This window comes from Anabrus simplex, chromosome 1 (genome assembly GCF_040414725.1).
Source record: "Anabrus simplex isolate iqAnaSimp1 chromosome 1, ASM4041472v1, whole genome shotgun sequence".
Taxonomy (NCBI): domain Eukaryota; kingdom Metazoa; phylum Arthropoda; class Insecta; order Orthoptera; family Tettigoniidae; genus Anabrus; species Anabrus simplex.
In genome coordinates this window covers 472,521,297-472,544,387 of record NC_090265.1, presented here as the reverse complement: position 1 = coordinate 472,544,387, position 23,091 = coordinate 472,521,297, and the positions used below count along the sequence as shown (strand labels likewise).

The following is a 23,091-nucleotide window of genomic DNA, read 5'->3' as shown; positions in this document are numbered from 1 at the left end:
CCTGGAGAGATAGAGTTATATCAAAAATTTAAGTACATTTTTGTAACATTTTACTGTCCATCTTTGTAGAAGTAATGTGAGCCTCTTCATTTAAATCAGTATTTCTATTAGATTAGTTCAACACTGTAATATTTTCCCACTTCATTCGCATGGTGTCATGGTAGTATAGTTACGTTATGTATGAATGTTATTTGGTCTGTATTAGTGCAGTTAGCTATGGAGTGTCTTCTGAGATTCATTCTAATCCTTGCAAATATTTAAACCTATTATTTAAAAATAATGGACCCTTCCAATAAAAGGTAATTTAATTTAAACAATATTTGACTTGCAAACTCGTGTGGGACAGAATTTCGTTAAATCTTATTCTGACAATATTTTGATGTGTTTCTTATCTCATGTATTTCTGTGAACTTAGGTAGGATAGTGTCATCTAATGCAGTGTTAAATTTAGACTTAATAATCACCTCTGACAACAACAGCAACAGCAACAGCAGCAACAACAACAACAACAACAATAATAATAACAATAACAATAACAATAATAATAATAATAATAATAATAATAATAATAATAATAATAATAATTTTAGACCCAGTTAAATGACAGATTAATGGTCTTGAGTGATAATAATGTTTATTGTTTTTGTGATACATTTAATGTGTGCTCTATTGCTGAAATATGGGTCTGGAATATGACGAAATCCTGCGGCATTAATTTATGGATTTAGTTTGGAAAAGCATGTGTTTTGGGTTACCATGCGTTCTGTGAATTTTGAGGACATGGTGAATAATATTAATGAGATTTAGGGATAAAAATAATTTATTGCTACTCATAGACCACATGACCGGTGACATTGATATTTAACTTGATTAATGGGGTGATAATTGTGTTGTCTATTTCTTCTGAATGGCATACTGCTGATTTTTATGTGATCAACGTTATGCAAATCCTACTACTTCTTTCAAAAGTGATTGCCAATATTTAATCACGTGCTACCGACTGTCGAACGTTACGAGTTATTAAATACTATTATCTGATCAATTCCATTGATAGGATTATAATTAAAAGTCAGAACATAAAAATAAAATTCTAGAATTTGAGTGTAAATACTGTACATAAATTCATGTATCATATGTGTGAGTGTGGTGTGAGTGTAGTAGCTAGGAATATTTTCTACTGATTTATTAAATGTGGTTTTAACCTGACTATATGTTCATCATGGTTGGTCTAGGTTATTTCGGTGTTGTTCATGCTGAGTTATTTGGTTGAATTTGTTGTGTTTAGGTATTTTTATAGGATAATTAATTACATTTTATATTAATGTGCTAGTAAAAATGAATAGGCCCATATTATTTCAACCTCGTATGAATGAAGTTCTGTAGACAGGAATATTTAAACAGTTGTAAATTTTTCTTTGCGTTGCGCAATGTTAACTTATAAATGACAGAATTATTTTGAATCATGATGAAGGATATTCAAGGAAGAACATTTACTCATGGTATGAAAATAATTTTAGAAATCTTGGATCAATTTAATTGTTGAAATCATATTAATTAAAAAATTAATTCTCAGGTATTTAATTTATTCAAATTTGAGCTGTAAAAATTACTTTGATTAAATGGAAATTAATCAAGTTTAAGATGAGATTATGATACCAATATTTCAGCATTATTTATGAGATTTTCGAGATGATGTGGCATTTCAGAATCATTTTTGATTAAATAAAATTGATATTTCTGAATTGAAATATTGTATTGCAATAGCCAGTTTGTTAAATGAAATAATTCAATAATGTTAGGATGAGGTTCATCATCAAACTATTTTGTTTTCAACAAGCCAGATGAGGCTAATTTTGATTTTATTTACCTTTCAGTGTAAATCATACTTCAGTGTGGAAGGAGCAGATAGTCAGAATTGTTCAAACTATCTTACGAGAAGAGATAAAATTCGAACATCAAGATTTTGTTAAATATTTTGTTTCATTTGTTTAAAAAGGAGTGCTATTTATAATAAATGTCAAGCCTTATTGTTTTTATTGTGTGTGTTTTTTTTCATTGTCCTCAGTCCTTGTCCCTTAAACTGTTCCTAAAATAAGTGAAACCAGACCACGAACGATCCACTTCTGGGACTCTCGTGCACCGGTTGAGCCTGTCTGGGAAATAGGGGACAGTACGGTATATTGCCTGCTGCTAGTTGGTAGTACTTGTGCTTACTTCCATTATGTGGTCAGAAGACAGCATTTGCTTAAATAAGGAACTTTAATTTACAGATATTAAATATTAAGACAGTTCATACACTCTGTTAGTGATGGGATAATCGAATACAAAATAATCGCTTATTTGATTATTTCATTTTATTCAATTATAATTTCCATTTGATTATTTTTTAATTATTAATTCAAATGAATGAGGCAATCAAATAGTCAATATTTTTTCCATCCAATTATTTTTTGATTATTCATTAGAATGAATGAGGCAATCCAATAGTGAATTTTTCTATTCAATTATTTCTTTGATTATTAATTCGGAACTACATTGGAATGAATGCTTTCAAAATAATCGAATGAAAAGTGATGTTACTAAGACAGTAATTTACTCATTTAGTTTCAACATTTGGAGATGATGACTCCGTTGTTTTATACACATGGTGGTTAGTCCAGCTTGTATATGTCTTTAGTTCTTTAATCTTGTTGACATTATGCTGTAGAGTTTTAATGTCATGTGAAGTTGACACTTTGTTTGATCTGTGGTTTGGTTCTAAAAGAATAAACGTTCATGTGATGGAATTGGTTAGACCCAAAGTATTAATTCTCACTTCAATATGGGGTTTTGGAACCTTGAGCAGCCTGTTTGATCAGCAGATGGTGTCCAGCTCATTTTTAAAAGGATTTTATACTGAAGTGCAATATCATCATGTATCATATTTCATTTAACACTATGAGCCCGGACGTTTCAAGATGGAGTCCCTACCCTGTACTGGCATAATTTAGACTCTCAGAAAAAAAAAATCACAGTTCTGTCAGTTTTTGCATTATAAATTAAGTAATTTATATACATATTGTACAAAGAGTGGGCTATCCCACGAAATCAAATAAAAAATGCTTACCTTTAGCATTGGAAAGAAACTTAGGCTACAATATTGATCCATTCTGATATCCTTGTTCACGCACTTGAATTTCTAATTCACTACAAAAGTTTGATAGTTTTTAGTCACTGAATGACAGAATTACACATTGTTATTCCCAATACTTAGCTCTGGTATGGTAACACTCAAAACATTCTCCTATGCAAAGACCTACGTCACATTTATGACAATATATGGTTGTCATTTTCTTAACAGCGCGACCGGTGTTATGTTTGGACTTGTCGTAGCAAACCTTGCACGTACGCTGCGCGTGTCCTTCTTTCTTCGCGCCTACTGCAGGTATTCTGTGTGGAAAATGATCTCTACCTACTAGCCTTCCCGCAGTTGATTCTTCAGTAATTTCGGCCCCAGCACTACTCACCAAATCATCCACTAAACGTTCACAAAATTTCGAAAGGGGAAGTTTTTGTGAAGAAGCCTTACGGTACAGTATATAGGCATTCACTATGGCAAGATCAAACAGATGGAAGAATAATTTTTTCCACCACTTGATCGATTTCCTTGTGAATGCATAATATGCCAACAATTGGTTGGACTTATCAACACCAATTTTAAATTTGTTATAGTCTACTACTGCTGATGGTTTGGATTTCTCGTGGCTCCTTCTTGCTGCGGGTACTTCAATCATGCCATCATCATGTACAGTGCTCAGCATATACACGTCTTGAACATCTCACCACTTTATTGCTAGAAGGTGTTCTTTCTGCAATGACATTTTTTCACCCTTTTTCAGTTTTTTCGCAAACTCTGATTTTTGCATTCCTTTCCGATTTGGCATCACGGTGTCAGCTGCTTTAGTCTGACAGTACCATAGATGGTCATAAATGGTGGGGCTTGAAAACCATCTATCCATATACACTGTGTGCCCCCGATATTTTACTGGTTCGCACAGTCTGTCAGCAACATTGAAGGAAGAATTGTAATCCTCCACTGTGACATGGGCCCCAGAATACACTTCCATATTGCACACGTAACCACTCATCGCTTCACAGAGTTGAAAGATCTTGATTCCATACTTCTGTGGCTTTCCTCTTATGAACACACGAAAAAATATACATCCCCGAAATGGTCATATTGCTTCATCGATTGTCAATGATTCATCAGGAGAGTAACAATTCTGAAAACTGGTTTTCATGCAGTCTAGTATTGGTCGGATTTTGAACAGAGGATCGTAGCCTGGAAGGCCCCTTTGTTTTTGCTTATCATTGTCGTTCAGATGCAACATTGTCAGAATAGCGAGAAATCGGTCTCTCGACATTCCAATGGACTTTGCGTAGTCAGTTTTTAGAATTGATGTTGTGCTCCAGTAGTCCCGGAGAAAAGGTTTACAAATCAAACACATGTGAATCACTACTGCCAAAAATAATTTTAGTTCATTCAGAGTCACTGGTTTCCACTGCGCATGCACTGATTTAGGTTTCAAAAGGCCTTCTTGCTTCTTTAGATGTATTTGCTGTAGGGCATATCTGTTACTTTCCACTCGGATAACATTCAGTACATTACTGTCAAAAAATAAACTAAAGAAATCTAGAGGTGAAGATTCTGCAGAAATACCAAGGTTATTAGCATTCAGTCCTGGTGCGCCAGAAAAAACGGGCCTGTTCACAGGAGTAATATCTTGTTTCCATTGTGTTCCTGTGCTTCTCATCTCCCTTCGTCTTTTTGTGACTGGTTCTTCTGGTGATGAATCTGATGATTCAGCATCCTGAGGGACTTGTATATTTTTTCTTCACGATCACTTTTATACAGATCAGTATCTGAATCATTCACAAGTTCCATAATAATCTGTTCACTTATCCGTGGGCTGTATGCACGCGTAAGATTTCCTTTACTTGTACAAGGTCCGGGATCCATATCTCAATAATTATACAGTATAAATCGACTACTTGAGAGATGATTGCAGACTGTTGCCTCACTACACTTTCATTCTAGATCTGTGAAGTCATATAATCTATCATTAGAACACACGCACATAAATTTGAGCTTATCTAACCGGAGCGTGCGAGGAGTACGTATGTCAGCAATTACATAAGATCTAACTGAGCGCACGTGGCTACGAAACATCGTCCCTAAGTTGCATCACCAACCACTATCGATCGACAACATCACCTAACGATAGTAAAGGGAATCGACAACACGTCAAAGCAAAAACTAATTTGATAGCGTGAATAGCTTTCGAATGGCTGAATTTCAAAGATCGTGGTAGTAGTATTACTAAGAGCGGCACTCAGGCGCATGCCGCGTGGTAGTAATATTACTACCGGCGGGCGCATAGTGTTAATATTCATCAATGCATGTGTTACAGTATGTTTTAAAATGTTTTAAAGTTGTTTGTGTTTGCCTGATTTCACTCATTGCCTGATGATGGCACGAGTTAAGTGCTGAAACTAGTACCTGATGTCAACGACATGTGATCAATTTACATTAATAAATGTCTTTGTATTTAATATGAGGACCCCTAATAATTTCAACTCTTCAAAACAAGTAAAATCAATTTCTAATCGATCTGTTCAAAGGACGACTGGCGTTTGTCATCTCACACTTTTAGTCCGATATTACGTGCAGGATTTTTTAAAATCAGGAGAATTAATTTGAGTGGGAGGGTGGGAGAAATGGTGTAAAACTGGGAGAGCTGGCAGATATGCTGTCATATATATTTTAAATAGATCAAAAAAATCAGGTACTCCTGATAAAATGCCATTTGAGATGTGGTTTAACAGAACGGCTAGGCAGCAAATGCTATGCTCACACTCCTAAACAAGGAAGGAAGAAGATGGATAAAAAGGCTGTCAAGGGAATACTGGTTGGCTATGAGCATTTTGGATACAGAATTTGGGATGGAAGCAGAAGAATATGATCTAGAGATGCCATTTTTAAGGATACTCCACTGACTTGGGGTAGTATGACACTCCATTTCCCAGAAGATGATCAGGCCAAGCAACCAGATATTGTAGAAGATAAATCAGACAAAAAAGAATCCAATGAAGGAGAATTTCACAACTTTCTACAAGATGAAGCATCTGAAGTCCATAAATATATGACCCTTAGGGAGGGCATTCGACTTCCAGAATGCTATGAGGAGTACATATCATTTGTGGTACCAGAGATGCAGGGTACTCCTGAAAGCTATGATGAAACTACAAGCTCAAAGTTCTCCAGAGTATGGAAAAATGCAATGGATGCAGAGATGAAAGCATTAAGAGAAAACAAGACTTGGAATCTTGAGCGTTTACCTAAAGGAATGAAGATATTGCCATGTAAGTGGGTATGCAAGATAAAGCAAAATATCAATGGTCTGATTGAACAATACATAGAATGTCTTGCAGAGAAAGTTTTTCTCAAGAAAAAGATGTTAATTACAAAGAAACCATTAGCCCCGTTGCTAAGATGGAAACCATTCATGCTTTACTCATCACTGCAGCAAATGAGAAAATGCTATTGGCACAATTCGACATATCGACTGCATTCTTGAATGGAGATCTTGGTGAGAAAGATGAGATTTATATGCAACAACCCGACGGCTATGATGATGGAAGAGGTCAAATATGCAGACTAAAAGAGTTTGTGTGGTTTAAAACAGGCCGCTTGCTGTTGGTGTGAATGCTTTGTGAATTTTCTTAAGAATCTTGGCTTTACTCCTAGTGATTCAGACCCATGTCTTTTTGTATGAAGAAATGGAGTGTAAAATAAATATTGCACTTGATTTTGATGGCAGGATAGTTGTGTTATCTAACAAAGAGTTGGAAAATTTTCTACAAGATTTAAAATAGACTTTTAAAGTTAATTATAAAGCCATTGTCTTACTTTTTAGGTCTAGAAATATCCCAGAAGGAAGATGGCTCAATTCACATTGATCAGAAAAGTTATACATGCCGAGTTATGAAGAGATTTAGCCTAATATGGAGAGTTCCAAACCAGTGACTATGCTGATGCTATCTGTCGGGTCACTAGAGAAACAAATAGGGAGAAAAGAAACTAACTAACCCTATAGATAGGCTGTTGGAGCCTTAATGTATCTGATGGTGTCAATGAGACCTGATATTTCTTATGCAGTAGGAGTGGTTTCAAGGTCATTAGAGAATCCATCCACTGAATATGTTTTTAGAGTGAAGAGGGACAGAGAACCTAGGCACAGTTTACCATAATGATGAGACTTTGAGTAGACTAGAGGGATTTAGTGATGCTGATGTGGGTGGCGACATGGGCACCGAAAGATCAATGACTGGGTTAATTTGCAAGTATGCTGGTGGACCGATATCTTAACCGAGTCAGCTACAGCAAAGTGTAGCCATATCTACAATGGAGGCCAAAGTGGTTGCTGCTAGTGAAGGAGTCCATGACCTTGTCTGGCTAAGGCAACTTTTTGATCAACTTGTTGGACTTCAAGAAAAAAACAACCCTGTATGTGGATAATGAGGCTACAATAAAGCTTACGAAGAACCCAGAGTAACATCGCAGAATTAAACACATTTGCCTGAGACACTTATGTATGAGAGGTGGCCAATGAGGGAATCCTAGCGATCCAGCATTTTTCAACAGAATGCCAGCTTGCTGACAATATTACCAAATCTCTAAGTAAACCAAGATTTGTGAAACTTATTGGTGATACAGGACGTAAAAGACCTGAAAGAGTAAAACACACATTCCCCTGAGGGAGAGTGTTCGAGTAAAGTGTTCATTTCAATGTTATTTAATTATTCACTGAAATATATTTTGTTTTTATTCTTTGATATCTATTATTGTTTCAACATCATGGCTGAATGATGTATGCAGACAGAGGTTTGTTTTAACTTTGTTGTATCTAAGCTTCAAATAAAGTGTTAAAATACTTCTAATAATTCAATAGTTTCAATTGAAGAATATCCATTATGGCAGGTGTTCAGAGATGAAGACATACATAGAGTTCCAAGCAAGAAACATGCTCACATTGGCAAGTTTGTCACCTTCTATGAATCTGAAGTGAATGTGTTAGTTATCTCAACAAGGACAAAATATATATATATATATTTTTTTTATTTATTTTTGCTAGTTGCTTTACATCTCACTGACACAGAAAGGTCTTATAGCAACGATGGGAGAGGAAAGGCCTAGGAATGGGAAGGAAGTGGCCGTGGCGTTAATTAAGGTATATCCCCAGCATTTGCCTGGTGTGAAAATGGGAAATCACGGAAAACCATCTTCAGGGCTGCCGACAGTGGGGTTCGAACCCACAATCTCCCAGATGTGAGCTCACAGCTGTGTGTTCCTAACTGTACGGCCAACTCGCCCTGTCAAAATATTTCCCCTCCCCACTCTGACTAACTAATTACATGTATTATTTACAAGTATAGTAGCAAAGAGAAACAAAAATTGTTGCACTAAATTAGATGAATATTTTCTCGTAACATAAAGCATACTTACTTCATCTTCCAGGCCTAGAGTTGTGTCCATGAAACTTGTATCATCATAATATTCAATGCATTCTGCATCACCCAACCAGGTGTCTGTTGGCTCAACGGGTATGATCTGATCTGAAACAAGCAAAATATTTTCTTAGAAATGAGTCTTTGTGAAAACACTGTGCCTTGATATAATGTTCTTGCCCCTGACAGAAGTTCCAGCACAAACTGTTTCTGTCATCAAGACTGTAGCAATATCAAAACCCTAGTTTATGTGCTGGGCTTTTATCATAAGGAGGAATTACTCCAAAACTTGCGTCATCACAGAGTAAGATCATCTATTGCATGTACTCCAAGGGAACTCAAGTATGAATTGTTTGAAGAAGTGTCTTACCTCACTTCCAATGGTTCTATAAGGAGTCCTGACAATGTCGCCATTTACTGTTGGATTTGCAAAGCAGTGGTTATGAATCCAACCATATGATCTGTGACCAATATAGCCCAGGCTAGAGAGGTTGATGAAAAAGGAACATCTATGAGCCATGCATGACTTACTTTAGTGAAAAATATAACATCCCTCCTGAATGCTGGTCATTAAGGGGACTGCCAATGGGAAGCAGAGGCTGTGTAACAAAATATGCATGGAACACCATTAAGAGCATGCAGATCCAGCACAGCAGGTTGGAAAAGATGGCAATTGATGTAAATTATGTCATTAAGGACTCCCACAGCACCCATCATCATCATCATCATCATCATCATCATCATCATCATCATCATCATCATCATCATCATCATCATCATCATTTATACTTTTAAGATCTCTGTTTGGAAAATATTGCATTCTTTTTTTTTTTTTTTATCAAACTTTGAATTATTCCAATTGTTTTATATATATAGTATAAGGTTTTCTTGACTGTTGTAAAAATTTGGCTGTAACAATTTAATAGAATTCAGAATCCTTGCGGTCATTCCCAATAGGGAACTGATCTGAAATATGAAAAAAAAATTATATACGGCAAAATATTTGGCCTTTTATTGTAATTGCTGCTACTAGTTAATTATAATAATAATAATAATAATAATAATAATAATAATAATAATAATAATAATAATAATAATAATAATAATAATAATAATAATAATAATATATCCGACACCTTGGCTGAATGGTCAGCAATGAGGCTTTGGTTCAGTGAGTCCTGGGTTTGATTCCCAGCTGGGTCAGGGATATTAATCACGTCTGAATACCAATTCTTCTAGCTCAGGGACTGGGTGTCTTGTGTTTATCCCAACACTTTCCTCTTCATATTCAGACAGTGCATTACACTTAACAATCACCACAAAAACACATAATAGTGATTATATCCCTCCTTATAGGGTTGGCATCAGAAAGGGCATCCAGCTGTAAAACAGGCCCAAAATCCACATGATGTTCACAGTTAGCACCCGCGACCCCAAAGGTGTGGGAAAAGTGATAGTCTGCTGAGAAATCTGTCTAACTGAATGCTCAAATTTATGGGCTCCTACAATCATACCCTTTCAAACTTGCATATTTCTCTCTGTTGACTCATTCTGGCAGCAAACACATGTAATTGTGCCCTTGTGTTAGTCACATATGTTTATGACATAATGGGCAAGTGACTTGGAATAAAGAGATCACTGGTGACTTTTAGCTGCATAGTATTTCTTTTCAGATGAGCTGAAAATTATTGAGAATATTGTAAGCAGGTTCAAAAAATTATTGAAAAGAAGAAAAGACTGTTGTGTGTATTGGGCCTTAGCCTTTGACTGGGAAGCCTACTCCAAAAATCTTAATCATACTCACCCTCAGGACAGGAATGTGCATTACATGTCTCACTTCTTGAGGGGAAGTTTGCTATGTCACAACTGCTTGGTTCCACAGGCTGATCTTCAATATAACAGAGCACTTTGCGGGATCTGTCACCGCCTCCACATTTCTTGGTACACTGGAAAATAAATTATCAATAAACCTTTCATTCAAATTTATGTTTCATTTGCTAATGGTTTTCTTTAACTTACTTGAAACATTGTGATAAGGAACTGAAGAGACCAGTAGCAAAAGTCATATTTCAGAGCAATGAAGAAGAAAACTACAGTATAAAGATTTGTTTCTCCAAGATAAATTAATAAGAGTACTGAAAAGGAGTTTAAATGATGAAATTAGGTTATAAATGGTGAGTTATAGTGGCAAGTTAACCCATTCAAGTCACAATAAATGACCACATTGTTGACTGTGGAATCAGATTTAGTTTGCCTACCCATAGTTTGAGCATACCAATCACACAAAAACATGCATGAGTGACTGCTGGCTATGGTACAAATGTTAATTTGAATTAATTTCAAAAAGAACGGATCCGGATGGACTATACATTTTTCGTATATATTTCTGAAACACCCGCTATATCCATGAAATGGCTATATGTCAGGATTATTGTCTTTTTTCCCTCCAATTTCCAGTCACTACGGTTCTTCTTTTGTCACTGGCCATGCGAGTCTGGAAGAACCTGGCACGGCACTTTCACTCTCACTTTCTTCAATATTCTTTCACTTTCACTGTTGCTAACACTATTTTCAAGCTCGGATTAATTTTCCAAAATGTCATTATTGCCATAATTGCAATCTAAAACAATGTCCACAAAGCGCTTTCAATCTCTCGTCGACATTACCACGAACCCGGTTCTACTGCATAATGAATACTGAATACTGATGAAAATAAACTTATTCAGCAATTCCAGTGTCATACAGAAATAAAGACAGCATTGTTTACCAACAGTACATGCCTCTAGTTCCCTAAAGTGTGTATTGTTACAAATTATGTTGCAAAGGGAATCAAATATACAAAGATAACCGAGGCACTGTGTTGTCAGCTGAGCTCGTCATTTGATTCATGCGCCAACACATCACATGCGACCATAACTCATCATATGGCATGAATGGGTTGAGGAAGAAATCGGAGTAATAGAATTAGCAGAGGTTGGATGAAAGCCATAACCGAAATAGTCTCACGTCTTCTTAAATCATTATTTCTGCTTCTCAGCTTCATTACAAAGGGAGTCATCAACATTCATTGACAGATCTTTGCTTTACTGGGTGAGTTGGCCATGTGGTTAGGGGCGCACAGTTGTGAGCTTGCATCCGGGAGATAGTGGGTTCAAACACCACTGTTGGTAGCCCTGAAGATGGTTTTCCTTTTTTCCCATTTTCACACCAGGCAAATCCTGGGGCTGTACCTTAAGGCCACGGGCACTTCCTTCCCACTTCTAGGCCTTCCCTATCTCTTCACCGCCATAAGACCTATCTGTGTCGGTGCGACATGAAGCAAAATCGTAATAATAAAGATCTTTGCTTTTGATGTTGGTAGGCAGTGCAGGATATGAAGGGAGCTGATAAACTCAGGAAAAGGCAACAGAAAACGATTAATACGGATGGTAAAAGACTAGGAATATAGTACAAACACAATACCACAAAATAGGCGATTCCTATGAGATGGTGTGGATTCAATCATTTATGTATTTTTCAACAATAGGATATGTTGGCATGGCACCATAACAACAGGATCAGTTTTGAGTTCTAGATGAATAACAGTAATATAATAATGATAAGTTGTAGCACACAGTACGAACCACTGACATTGTCAGCAGACGTTTCTCATTTGTGCCGCAATCATAAAGTAATGACATCATTCAGATAACTTCTGTTGCAGAACTGTTAAGTTATAGTACATTTACTCTCATATGAACATCTTAAAATGCTACTCTTCATTTACATGTCCAAAGTTAGCACTGTTTTGACATTATCCATATCTAATTATAATATTGCAATTTTGTAGGGTGAATCTAATAATGCAAGTTTATAAGAAGGTTCTGGGAGCAACTCAAAAATCAATATCTTGGCACAGTCTATTGAACAATGTGTTTTTTTCTGCCTTACGTGCATGTTCATTTTCCAGAAAGAAACATTAAACATTAGTATCAACAACTTCCTTTCTCAGAAATGTAATTTTGTATGTATAATTTTCAATGCTACCAATGCAATGCAACCCTCTTTTGATAGGCTATTTTACAATCATAAAATCATTTACTTTTAATTCTGCACTCTCATTTTCCTCCTACTTGTCTGCTCCTTCATTTCCATTTGCTTCAAACTCCTCCACATCATAGATATATAAAGTGCAAGTAGAAGGTGTATATATGACAAATTATTAATGATGCATGATCAACTACAGTATGTTTAGGTTGAGGAAGAATCCACCTTTCAATATTTATTTGTTTTTTATTGCTAGGCTATGTATCGGTAATTATAAAACATATTCCAGCTTAAAATCACTTTAAATAATTTAACTAGATTTTAAGCTGGAACATGTTTTATAATTACATAGACTAGCAATAAAAAGATAAGTAATGGAAGGTGGGATTCTTCCTTCAACCTAGTCTTAGTTGAGTTGATGCCAATATGGGACAAAAAGGAGATTTATAAGTTGTAAATTATTACCATGATATTGAGTAAATTATCCTTCATGTTGACAGTACTGGTATATTCTTTTAGCACTTGAAACTCATGCATTTTAGATTTATTTGGGAACCATTCATAATTTAAATATTTTTTTATATCACTACTGTTAGTTATAAGCGTATTGTGCTAATTTTAAAAATTAAGGCTGTAATTAAGCTAGTAAAAGCTTGTTCAACACCACCATACCCAGCACACTGGAAAGGTTACATGATGATGATTAAAATGTTAATAAAATTGAATAGGCTACATTGTTGTAAATATTAAATATTTTTCATAAATTCAAAACAGTGATTGAATTCACACATTAGTAGATTGATTACATTCTTACATACAAAATAGGTTAGTGATGGGATTTATGCCACCTTGTGAGTAAAAACCGATCAACAATCAAATTTAAATAATAAGTGGAAGTATGAATGAAATATAAGTAAATTTGTGAATCTAACATCATTAAAGTTAAATAGTAAAAATATCCAATTTACATTTCAATCTAACTGCACTGAATGGAATATTTTAAAAATATTCCTAATTTTCTATCAGATTCACCCCAGTTCACAGGATCTGTCTTATGACATGCATATGTATTTACAATTAATAAGGCCTAGAAGTGAGGAGGAAGCAACTGTTGTACATCACCCTAGCATTCACTGAGAGATGAAGCATAGCACTTCTTGGGTGACTAAACCAAACCAAACCAAACCCCATGGCACTACAGCCCTTGAAGGGCCTTGGCCTACCAAGCGACCGCTGCTCAGCCCGAAGGCCTGCAGATTACGAGGTGTCGTGTGGTCAGCACGACGAATCCTCTCGGCCGTTATTCTTGGTTTTCTAGACCGGGGCCGCCATCTCACTGTCAGATAGCTCCTCAATTCTAATCACGTAGGCTGAGTGGACCTCGAACCAGCCCTCAGGTCCAGGTAAAAATCCCTGACCTGGCCGGGAATCGAACCCGGGGCCTCCGGGTAAGAGGCAGGCACGCTACCCCTGAACCACGGGGCCGGCCTTGGGTGACTAAGAATTGGATTTTAAATAAAATCTCTTCCCAGTTATGCTAGTGAAGCTGATTACTTCCTATACTAGACTCTCACACTAGTCTTCAAATTGTGGTGAAGCCAGGAAAAAAAAAAAAAGCCAGGAACTGAACCTGGGTCAACTAGGCGTGAGACTGTCAGTACTTTGCCAATTTTTAGAAAACAAGGACAGTGCTGTATGTAATTCAGAAAGCTACAATAGGAATAGACAGATTTGTAATTGTAAAAGTGGTATTTGAGAGAGTTCTGAAGCAATAGTGTTGACGATCCTGTGAGATACATCAAGGAAAGATTGTGACAGATATTTATGCAGTAAATGCTTATGACAGAATGAATTCTTGGTTCAAAGAAAGTAGGTAGGCCTATATAAGATTCAAGTGAGAATGTAATCTTTCACTGTTATCGCTATTGTTATTGTTCATAGGGTGTATTATTAATTAATTAATTAAATAATAATAATAATAATAATAATAATAATAATAATAATAATAATAATAATAATAATTCCTAGTGGTTTGACAAAGATGTTACTATAAAATTGTTTACATCTTGTTCTTTACTATGAGAAAATGAACAGACATGTGACATTTTATATTAAAATTCAAGGGCATTACATTGAAATCGTCAGTAACGGATAATCCAACTGCTATGTGTATGATGTGACATCATCGTCTGTGATTTTTACAGGCTAGAAATAACAATGTTTCTTTGTTCTGACAATGAAACATATTCAAATTGTTATTAAGAAAGTTGTAATGAAAGTTAGTTAATGTACTTCCTCAAATCAATATAATAATCAGAAACATTCATCCGCAAAGACACTTTTGAAGTGTATGAAACTTACCTGACTCCAAGGACCAGCAAACCACTGTCCTGGACATTCCTCCTTCCCAGTACAGTTAGCAGTTGCTTCATACTTCTTAGCAGGGTTGCACAAGGTGTTGTCAGCTCTCTTCACACTCTCTCCATCAAATGACCCACAGAACACTTTACGTGTTTTAATACCGGTGCCACAATCTGCAGAGCACTGTCATTGTACAGAGAGAATGGTATGTTAAATTACATACATGATAAGAAAATTATCAATAAAAAGGCACTTTTAATACATACATTACATTACATTACATTACATTACATACATACATACATACATACATACATACATACATAATCATTGTAGACTATTGCACCTTTCCATATTCAGTCTACAGGGCTCTGTGAATTAAAACATTCATACCCGTATCCGAGTTATTGCCTACAGCGTGTGTCCATGCTCTGCACTGCTCCATGGTTAAATGGTTAGCGTGCTGGTCTTTGGTCATAAGGGTCCGGGTCTGATTCCTAGCAAGGGTGGGAATTTTAACCTTAATTGGTTAATTTCTCTGGCACGGGGGCTGGGGGTGTGTGTCCTCTTCATCATCATTTCATTCTCATCATGACGCGCAGGTCGCCTACGGGCGCTAAATCAAAAGACCTGCACCTGGTGAGCCGAACATATCCTCGGACACTTCCGACACTAAAAGCCATACGCCATTTCATTTCACCATATCAGAGGTAGCCCGGATAAGCGCAACTTTGAATTGCAGCCATTCCTATGCAGTTGTGGTTTATTTTTGTCACAAATATGTGTGACAGAGATGAAGGTAATACCCTTATGAATGCTTCTACCTGCTTCTACTCACAAGAAACCACATAGCCTTGGAGATTTTCCCTTCCAATACATTTTTTAAATTCAGTTTCTGAACAAAGGCTAGTGCTGGCCAAGCTAGCTGCATAGTTCTTTTGTGATTGCACAAGCGTATGTACTGCACACTCATATTCTGAAGTGTAACCATGGCGTTTAGGGACAATATAAGTGTTGACGAAATTGCCGACATCCTATTCAATGAAGACTCAAGTGATGAACTAATTTCTCAACTAAGTGAAAGTGATGACAGTGAAGAAGATTCTCCTGGACACGTGACAGAAAGCACAGTACCTGAAGGTTCGCCCTTATTTTGCCCTCCCCTGCTACACCATTTACAGCTAAACCAGGTCTAAATATTGAAATACAAAACTCTTAACGAGATGTCATTTGTAAATCTATTTCTCACAGCTGAATTTCTCGAATACCTGTGCAAGCAAACAAATCTGTATGCCAGTCAGGTAATCAGTGGTGCATCATGTCCCTTCTCTAAACACTCTCTTACACAAACCTGGAGTCCGGTGAAGGTTTCAGAAATGAGACAATTCCTGGATTTGATGATCACTACTAGCATCATTAGTAAACCATCTCTCAGAATGTGATGGACAGAAGATCCAATTTTCTCCACTCCTATTTTCTCAAAAACCATGTAACGACCAAGATACTCAACAATTCACCAGGTATATTCCATTGGTCAAGATATGTAGATGATATTTTCACCATTATTGATCAATGTATCACTGAAAGTACAACCCTCCTTAATAAGATAAATACTTGTGACCCCTACATAAAATTCACAGTTGAATCTGAAACAGATAGATCTTTAAATTTTCTAGATCTTAAAATTAGAGAAGCGACAACCATCTAAAAATGAAATCTTCAGAAAATCTACCCAGACAGCCAACATGATCAGACAATATTCACTGCATCCTGGCTCTCACAAAAAGGCTTTTTTTTTTTTTTTTTAAGTATGATATACTACGTGATTCAGCCACCCCTTCCAATGTAGTTTTATGCAACCCACAATATTCATTCCATCCTGAAAACATCTGCCCTGCTGGTATGCTCAGACAACACAACCAGATATCTTGGTATTTACTGCCTCACCATGATAGGATGCCGTAATATTATACTTGTATTAAATACTGGAAGACCTGCGTGTACCTGACACGCCAGCGAAACACTAAATTTATATTGTGACCGCAGTAAACCTACTACTTGTTATAAGCTGCCAGTGTGCCATATGGAACCATAGTGTAGTTGGTAAAGTTGCATGTCAGGTGAGAGGTTCGAGTCAGGGGCGAAGATTACAAATTTTTGAAATATTTGTTTAATTCGTACCATGGCAACGTAAGTCCAATACCCACATTCATGCAAATTGTGTGTGAATAAATGTGTTTGTGGCTCTAAGAAGGGCCGATTAGTTAGCAGGCCAGATACATACAGACCAGAAATAATAGGAACACAACTGCCCTGACAATGTTTTATCGCAGCAAATGCTCAATGTGATGACTGTTTTGGTTTATGCACATTCGGATCTGGTGTCCCAATATCTCATCTTGTGTGCTGAAACATTCCAGGTGTAATTGCTCGGCAGGCATCCGTGATGAGTTACTGGTGCTGGTCGGAGTTTTCCGGTGCTTGAATGTAAACTGCATTCTTCAAATCACAAGAAGTCTAATGGTGTTAAATCCAGTGATCTGGCTGGCCAAGAAAAAGGGCCTCTTCGTCCTATCCATTTCCCTGACAGTTCTTCGTTCAGATGGTTACGTACGGGCAAAGTCGAATGTGATGGAGGTCCATGCTGTTTCAACCACATCGTCAAACGATCATGCAAGGGCACATCTCCAGCAGCAGTGGGAGTTCCTGATGCAGAAAGTGCAGGTAGCTTGGGCCGGTACAATGGCCCTCAAAGAAATAAGGTCTAATCAGGTGATCCCCTAAGATTCCACACCAAACATTCACTCCCCATAGTACTTGATGGGCTGCCTGTCACACCGAGTGAGGATTGTCCAGACTCCAATAGTGCATGTTGTGGCGATTGATGTTCCTATTATTGTGGAAGTGCGATTCATCTGAGAACAAGACATGCGATACGAATTGTCCAGGCTGTCTAATAGCCACTGATAGAACTCCATTCGAGCTTAAAAATCCCGCCCATGGAGCTCTTGGTGTAGCTCAAGATGGGATGGGTGAAATTTATGTTCATGCAGTATTCACCAGACAGACGGCTGGCTGGTATTCACCTGTCATGCAATCGCCCTTGTACTGATATGTGGATTATTACGAGCTGCCTCAAGAACGGCCTCTTCTGTTTCACCCGATGTAACGGGCCTATCACGGACTGGTGGCTGGCTGGAAATCACGCCTGCTGTCCTTAGGCGTCTTTCAACATGGTGGAATGTCGTAGCAACCGGGTGTCGCCTGCTGGGATACTGTTCCTGGTACAGAAGTAGTGCCTTGCATGCATTTTGTCTTGCTTCCCCATAAGTGAGGAGCATATCAATCTATACCTCTGTGGAAAACCTGTGAATTACAGCAGAGATTACAGTACATTCAGGCCCTAACCAGTGGAGTATGTGCAGGGCACAAGATGAGTAACAGCGTCATTATACTGTTTGAATGTGGCAAACGTGGGCCTGTGTTTATGTATTCCAATATCATACCGATGCAAAAATATGTGAACGATGCAGGATTCGAACCGCCTCTGGCATATTCCGTTGATTGCTAGGTGAGCACCTAACCACATCTGTAATGCTACACTGCTGAAAACATGCTGATAGTACGACGAGAGCAGAGTACATACGCCATCTGGCTCGGTGTTTAAGACATCAATACTGCACTGTTACCTAGTTTTATGCATTGATTCCCTTCTTTGTTACACCCGGTCATGAGGCACAACACATTAACATAGTTACATGGTAAAAAGACATTCTTACAGGATTTCAAAGCATCATGTTTTGTGAAAGGATGATATAACATTTCACTAGGATTCAAAATTATGTGCAAAATGGGCTCGCTGAACATTAGTACCATACAGTACGTCTAAAGGGGAATAGCATCTCTATAACCATGTGCACGTTAGTTGGGCTTCAGCAAACAATATTGGAAGAGGCTGCTGAATCACACTGTATAGAGCCTTGAACATTCCTATGCTCAGGAAAGATTATATGAAAGAAATTAACACCATCCACATTTTAGCACACCTTAATGGGTTTAATAGCAATTTTGTTGGCAGAATTCTCAATAAGATAAAAAATAAACCCACTACCACACTTAAATGAAAGAAAGAGAATACTGACTTTGTCACCTTCACTTTCAACAGCAATAACCTATACTAAATCTCAAACATTTTTATAAAACAGAACCTCAATGTCTCCTTTAGAACTAACAACACTACTTCTAAACTTTTCTATAACACAAACCCACTTAACAAATTGAATAAACATTTGCAATCAGGGGTCTACAAGTTGATGTGTAACCAGTGTGACGCCAGTTATATCGGACAGACTGGGAGGAACTTTCAAATCCGCTACTAAGAACATTTTACTGCAGCTAAATACAGAAGATTTTCTGCTATGAGTGAACACATGAAAGATCACAATCACTCATGATCCGCCAGAGATAAAGATCTAGAATCCCACATATAACCAATAAGGGAACTTTATTACATATTTCAGAAAATATTTATATAAACCTTGATAAAAAATCCAATCCATCCATAATCTTAACGAAATCCAAGAAAAAACTGAACATTCTGGTTGACACAATAATTGAGAAAGATCTGAAGCAAAGCTCAATTAAGTCTGTCACAACATTCATTACAGGTTAGTCCTCCCATCCTTCCACTCACTCTCCTCCCCTCACCCGCTGTTTCCTCCTCCCAACACATCAGAACAGTCGCCAGTCAGTGTGGAGGTTAACACGGACTCAACCTGATCTATACAAGCACAGAGCTGGAGGAAAGAGGAAGCGAGTAATATTTTGCGACTGTTCATATGATTTTTTACTTCTACTTAATTTTTTCATTCTCACACTCGGCATTTTGTTTCCACTTTTAGATCCTAGGTATACTTGTATTCTCCATGAAGAAATGTTACGGATTTTTAAAATTCACTCCGTTTCCAGAAACATGACAAATAGAACAACATTTAACAGTTTTCACAATTTTAAGTATTTCATCCAGCCAACCAATAGTTGTATTAAATATGGTTGGACCTACACCTGTTACAACTAAATTAATCCAAGATTGAAGCTATGTATATTTTAAACATAGATTTTCATTGCATTTGTTGATTGTGTTTTATCTCAAGTTTTTTATGCATCACTGTTTTTGTACATAGATGTCTTTCATCCCTGTGTTATTTTAGCTGATGATGACCTCTAGGCTAGGTTGAAACATGTCCTATGTAGCTTTTTAGACAGACCATTTATCAAATGGCGAACGTGTACTGAACCAGTGGACTTTACACAGTTAAATTCTTTTAGAATGTTATCTTAGACAAATACCATGTCACAAACTTGTTTTGAAAGTATCCTGTCATTTCTCCACTTTAGTGACAGCAGCGAATATGAGCACAGCACTGACAGATTATATAAAATTAGACCCATTTTACAGAAATTTTGTGACAGATTTACAGAGCTTTACACTCCCAAACAGAAAATTGCTCTGGATGAGGGAATGCTAGCCTGGAGAGGGTGCCTAAGATTCCATGTATACAACCCTGGTAAAATAATAAAATATGGGATTTTAGTGAAGATGGTTTGTGAGTCACAATTTACAAAGCACAGTTTTCCAGCTGCTTGAAAATTAACTTGGTCAGGGGTATACAGTATATATAGATAATTATTACAACAGTGTTGGACTCGTGAAATGATTACGGAAACAGAACATTGCCATATGTGGAACAATATGGTCAAATAGAGGTGTACCAAAAGATCTTAAAGAACACCAGGTAATTCTCAAATGGGGTGAAGTGACTTTCAGGAGGGATGAGGATGTATTGCTTGTTTCTTGGAGAGACAAAAAGGTTATTACTATGGTAGAAATGGTTGAAACAAACAAATCTGGAAAAGAACAACTGAAACCAGAATCTGTAACTGACTATAATCAACTCGTGCAATGGTGTTGATACTGAAGACCAGTACTTGGCACTCTATTCTTTTATGAGGAAAACAGTAAAGTGGCCAAAAAAGGTTTCCTTTCGTTTACTGTACTGCTCACTTTTTAACACATTTTGGCTCTTTTAGAACTCAAATCCTCAAAAAACAATAACATTCCTGAATTTCATGCAGACAGTAGTTAGGAACTTACTCCAGGAAACAAGTGAACTGGACAGACAAGTACAGTCGCCTCTCTCCGACATGTAACTAATCTTATGATTAGACCCATATTGAAATTTGCTATAATATGCTTACAATATTGTGATTTTTTTTTATTCCACATTGAAAAGGTGGAATAAAAAGAAATTGCAATATTGTAAGCATATTATCTCAGCACCCTCCACTTCATCAGCTCTAAGTTCACTACCTGCAATTTTTCCGCCAAAAAAGGGCACCGGCCAAGGATCCACCATCTACATTGTATGGGAAGAGAAAAGACATATTCTCTTGAAGTTTCCACCATCAAATAAAGTATTCCCCTCAAGACGGTGCAAAAAGTGTTTCAAAAACAAAATTATTAGTGAAACATGCTATTTTGGTGGAAAGTGCAGTGCTCCCACTCACCCAGAAAAGTGTGACATTAGCTACCACACCCTCCAGAGACACTAGAGGACTTCCTTAAGGTATGTGCAAAATTTTGTTTCCATACCTCGTTTAGTTTAGAACTTATTGTGAAAATAATTCATTGTTGTTTGCTGTGCCACTAACAGCTGGACTAGCTGGGCCAGCCATCTAAATAGCTCACTCAAATGGTGGGTGTGAATGTGTTAAATCAGCACATCTATAATTATTTATTTGGAACTCATTCTCTGGCTTCGTTTAACTCTATAACTCTTATTTTCAAGTCAATAAAAACATAGTCTAACTTTCATTGCCTTGGTCTCCATTTACTTCTCTTACCCCTCCATTAGACTCTTACCAGGCGAGTTGGCCGTGAGGTTAGTGGTACGCTCCTGTGGGCTTGCAACCGGGAGATAGTGGGTTTGAAGCTCACTGTCAGCAGCCCTGAAGATGATTTTCCCATTGTTTCCCATTTTCACACCAGGCAAATGCTGGGGCTGCATCTTAAGTCCACGGCCACTTCATTCCCACTCCTAGGCCATTCTTATGCCATCATCACCGTAAGTCCTATATGTGTCAGAGCTATGTGAAGCAAATTGGAAAAAAACACTTTCTTCAGCTTATCCTATCTATTTTTGGGATCTCTGGAACCACCCAAGCTCATTTTGATCTTATTTGATTTTTGAGATCTCTTACCCCTCAATGGCCAAGTCTGTTATTCTCCTAGGTAATCTCTCCTCCATTTGGCTCACATGATCCCATCTCCAAAGTCAGTTCATTTGCATAGCTTCATCCATTGAATTAATCCCTTAAGTTCTTGATCTTCCATCGCGAGTGCCCTTCAACTGTTGTTGCTACTTGTTTGCATCAGCTATCATTTCTGCCACTTTTCATGCCTGATGGTTCCAATTTATGGATACAATATCCTGAGTCTACCCATCTTTCATTCCCGTACAATAAAGACAGTCTGAAAACAAATCCGTATCAAGTAATTTTGTCCAAGAACTCGCTTTCTTTCTTACAGAATACTGTTGATCACAACTGCTAGCTTACTGCACTGAGTTTCCTACATCTTGATTTGACTTAACTTAGCATGCTATCAACTGGGAAAATACACATCCCAAGTACTTGCATGATCCACCTGTTCCACTTTCATATTCCCTATCTGACACTCAATGCTCCGAAGTTCTTCGCAAGCAACGTCGCACCGGTCTTGGAAATGCTAATTTTCATATTATACATACTACATCCCTTTCCGAGTTCTAAGATTTCAGCACAGTCAGTCTTTGGCCAAGTTGTTGACATAAGCCAAACTGCCTACACCCCATCCTGCCATTTCATACCTTTCAGTAAATGAGGCATGAAAACTCTGAACAATAAAGGAAAAAGATTATAGTCTGTGTCAAATGAGAAGCTGTTTCCATTCTGGACGCATTCATGAAGTAAAAATATTCTGGCCTGGCACAAGTGATATGTAACATAGTGATATTTTCCGCAGAGCACAGCTCTTTCAGTGGGCAAGATACCGTGAAAACATTGCGGCTGTTTGGTTGGACAATTCTGAATAGGCATAGATATCAAGGATAATTTAAT

The 23,091-nt window shown here is 37.2% G+C and overlaps 1 protein-coding gene across 1 annotated transcript in view; it reads right to left on the bottom strand.

Moving 5' to 3' along the window:
• Ppn (Papilin) overlaps positions 1-23,091 on the bottom strand; it is a 408,909-nt gene that overhangs the window by 163,009 nt on the left and 222,809 nt on the right. Inside the window, exons 14-16 of the mRNA XM_068227548.1 lie at positions 14,935-15,117; positions 10,352-10,493; positions 8,546-8,655 (exon numbers count right to left, since the gene is read on the bottom strand). Of these exons, the coding sequence (XP_068083649.1) occupies positions 8,546-8,655; positions 10,352-10,493; positions 14,935-15,117 (435 nt within the window). The remainder of the gene's footprint in view (positions 1-8,545; positions 8,656-10,351; positions 10,494-14,934; positions 15,118-23,091) is intronic.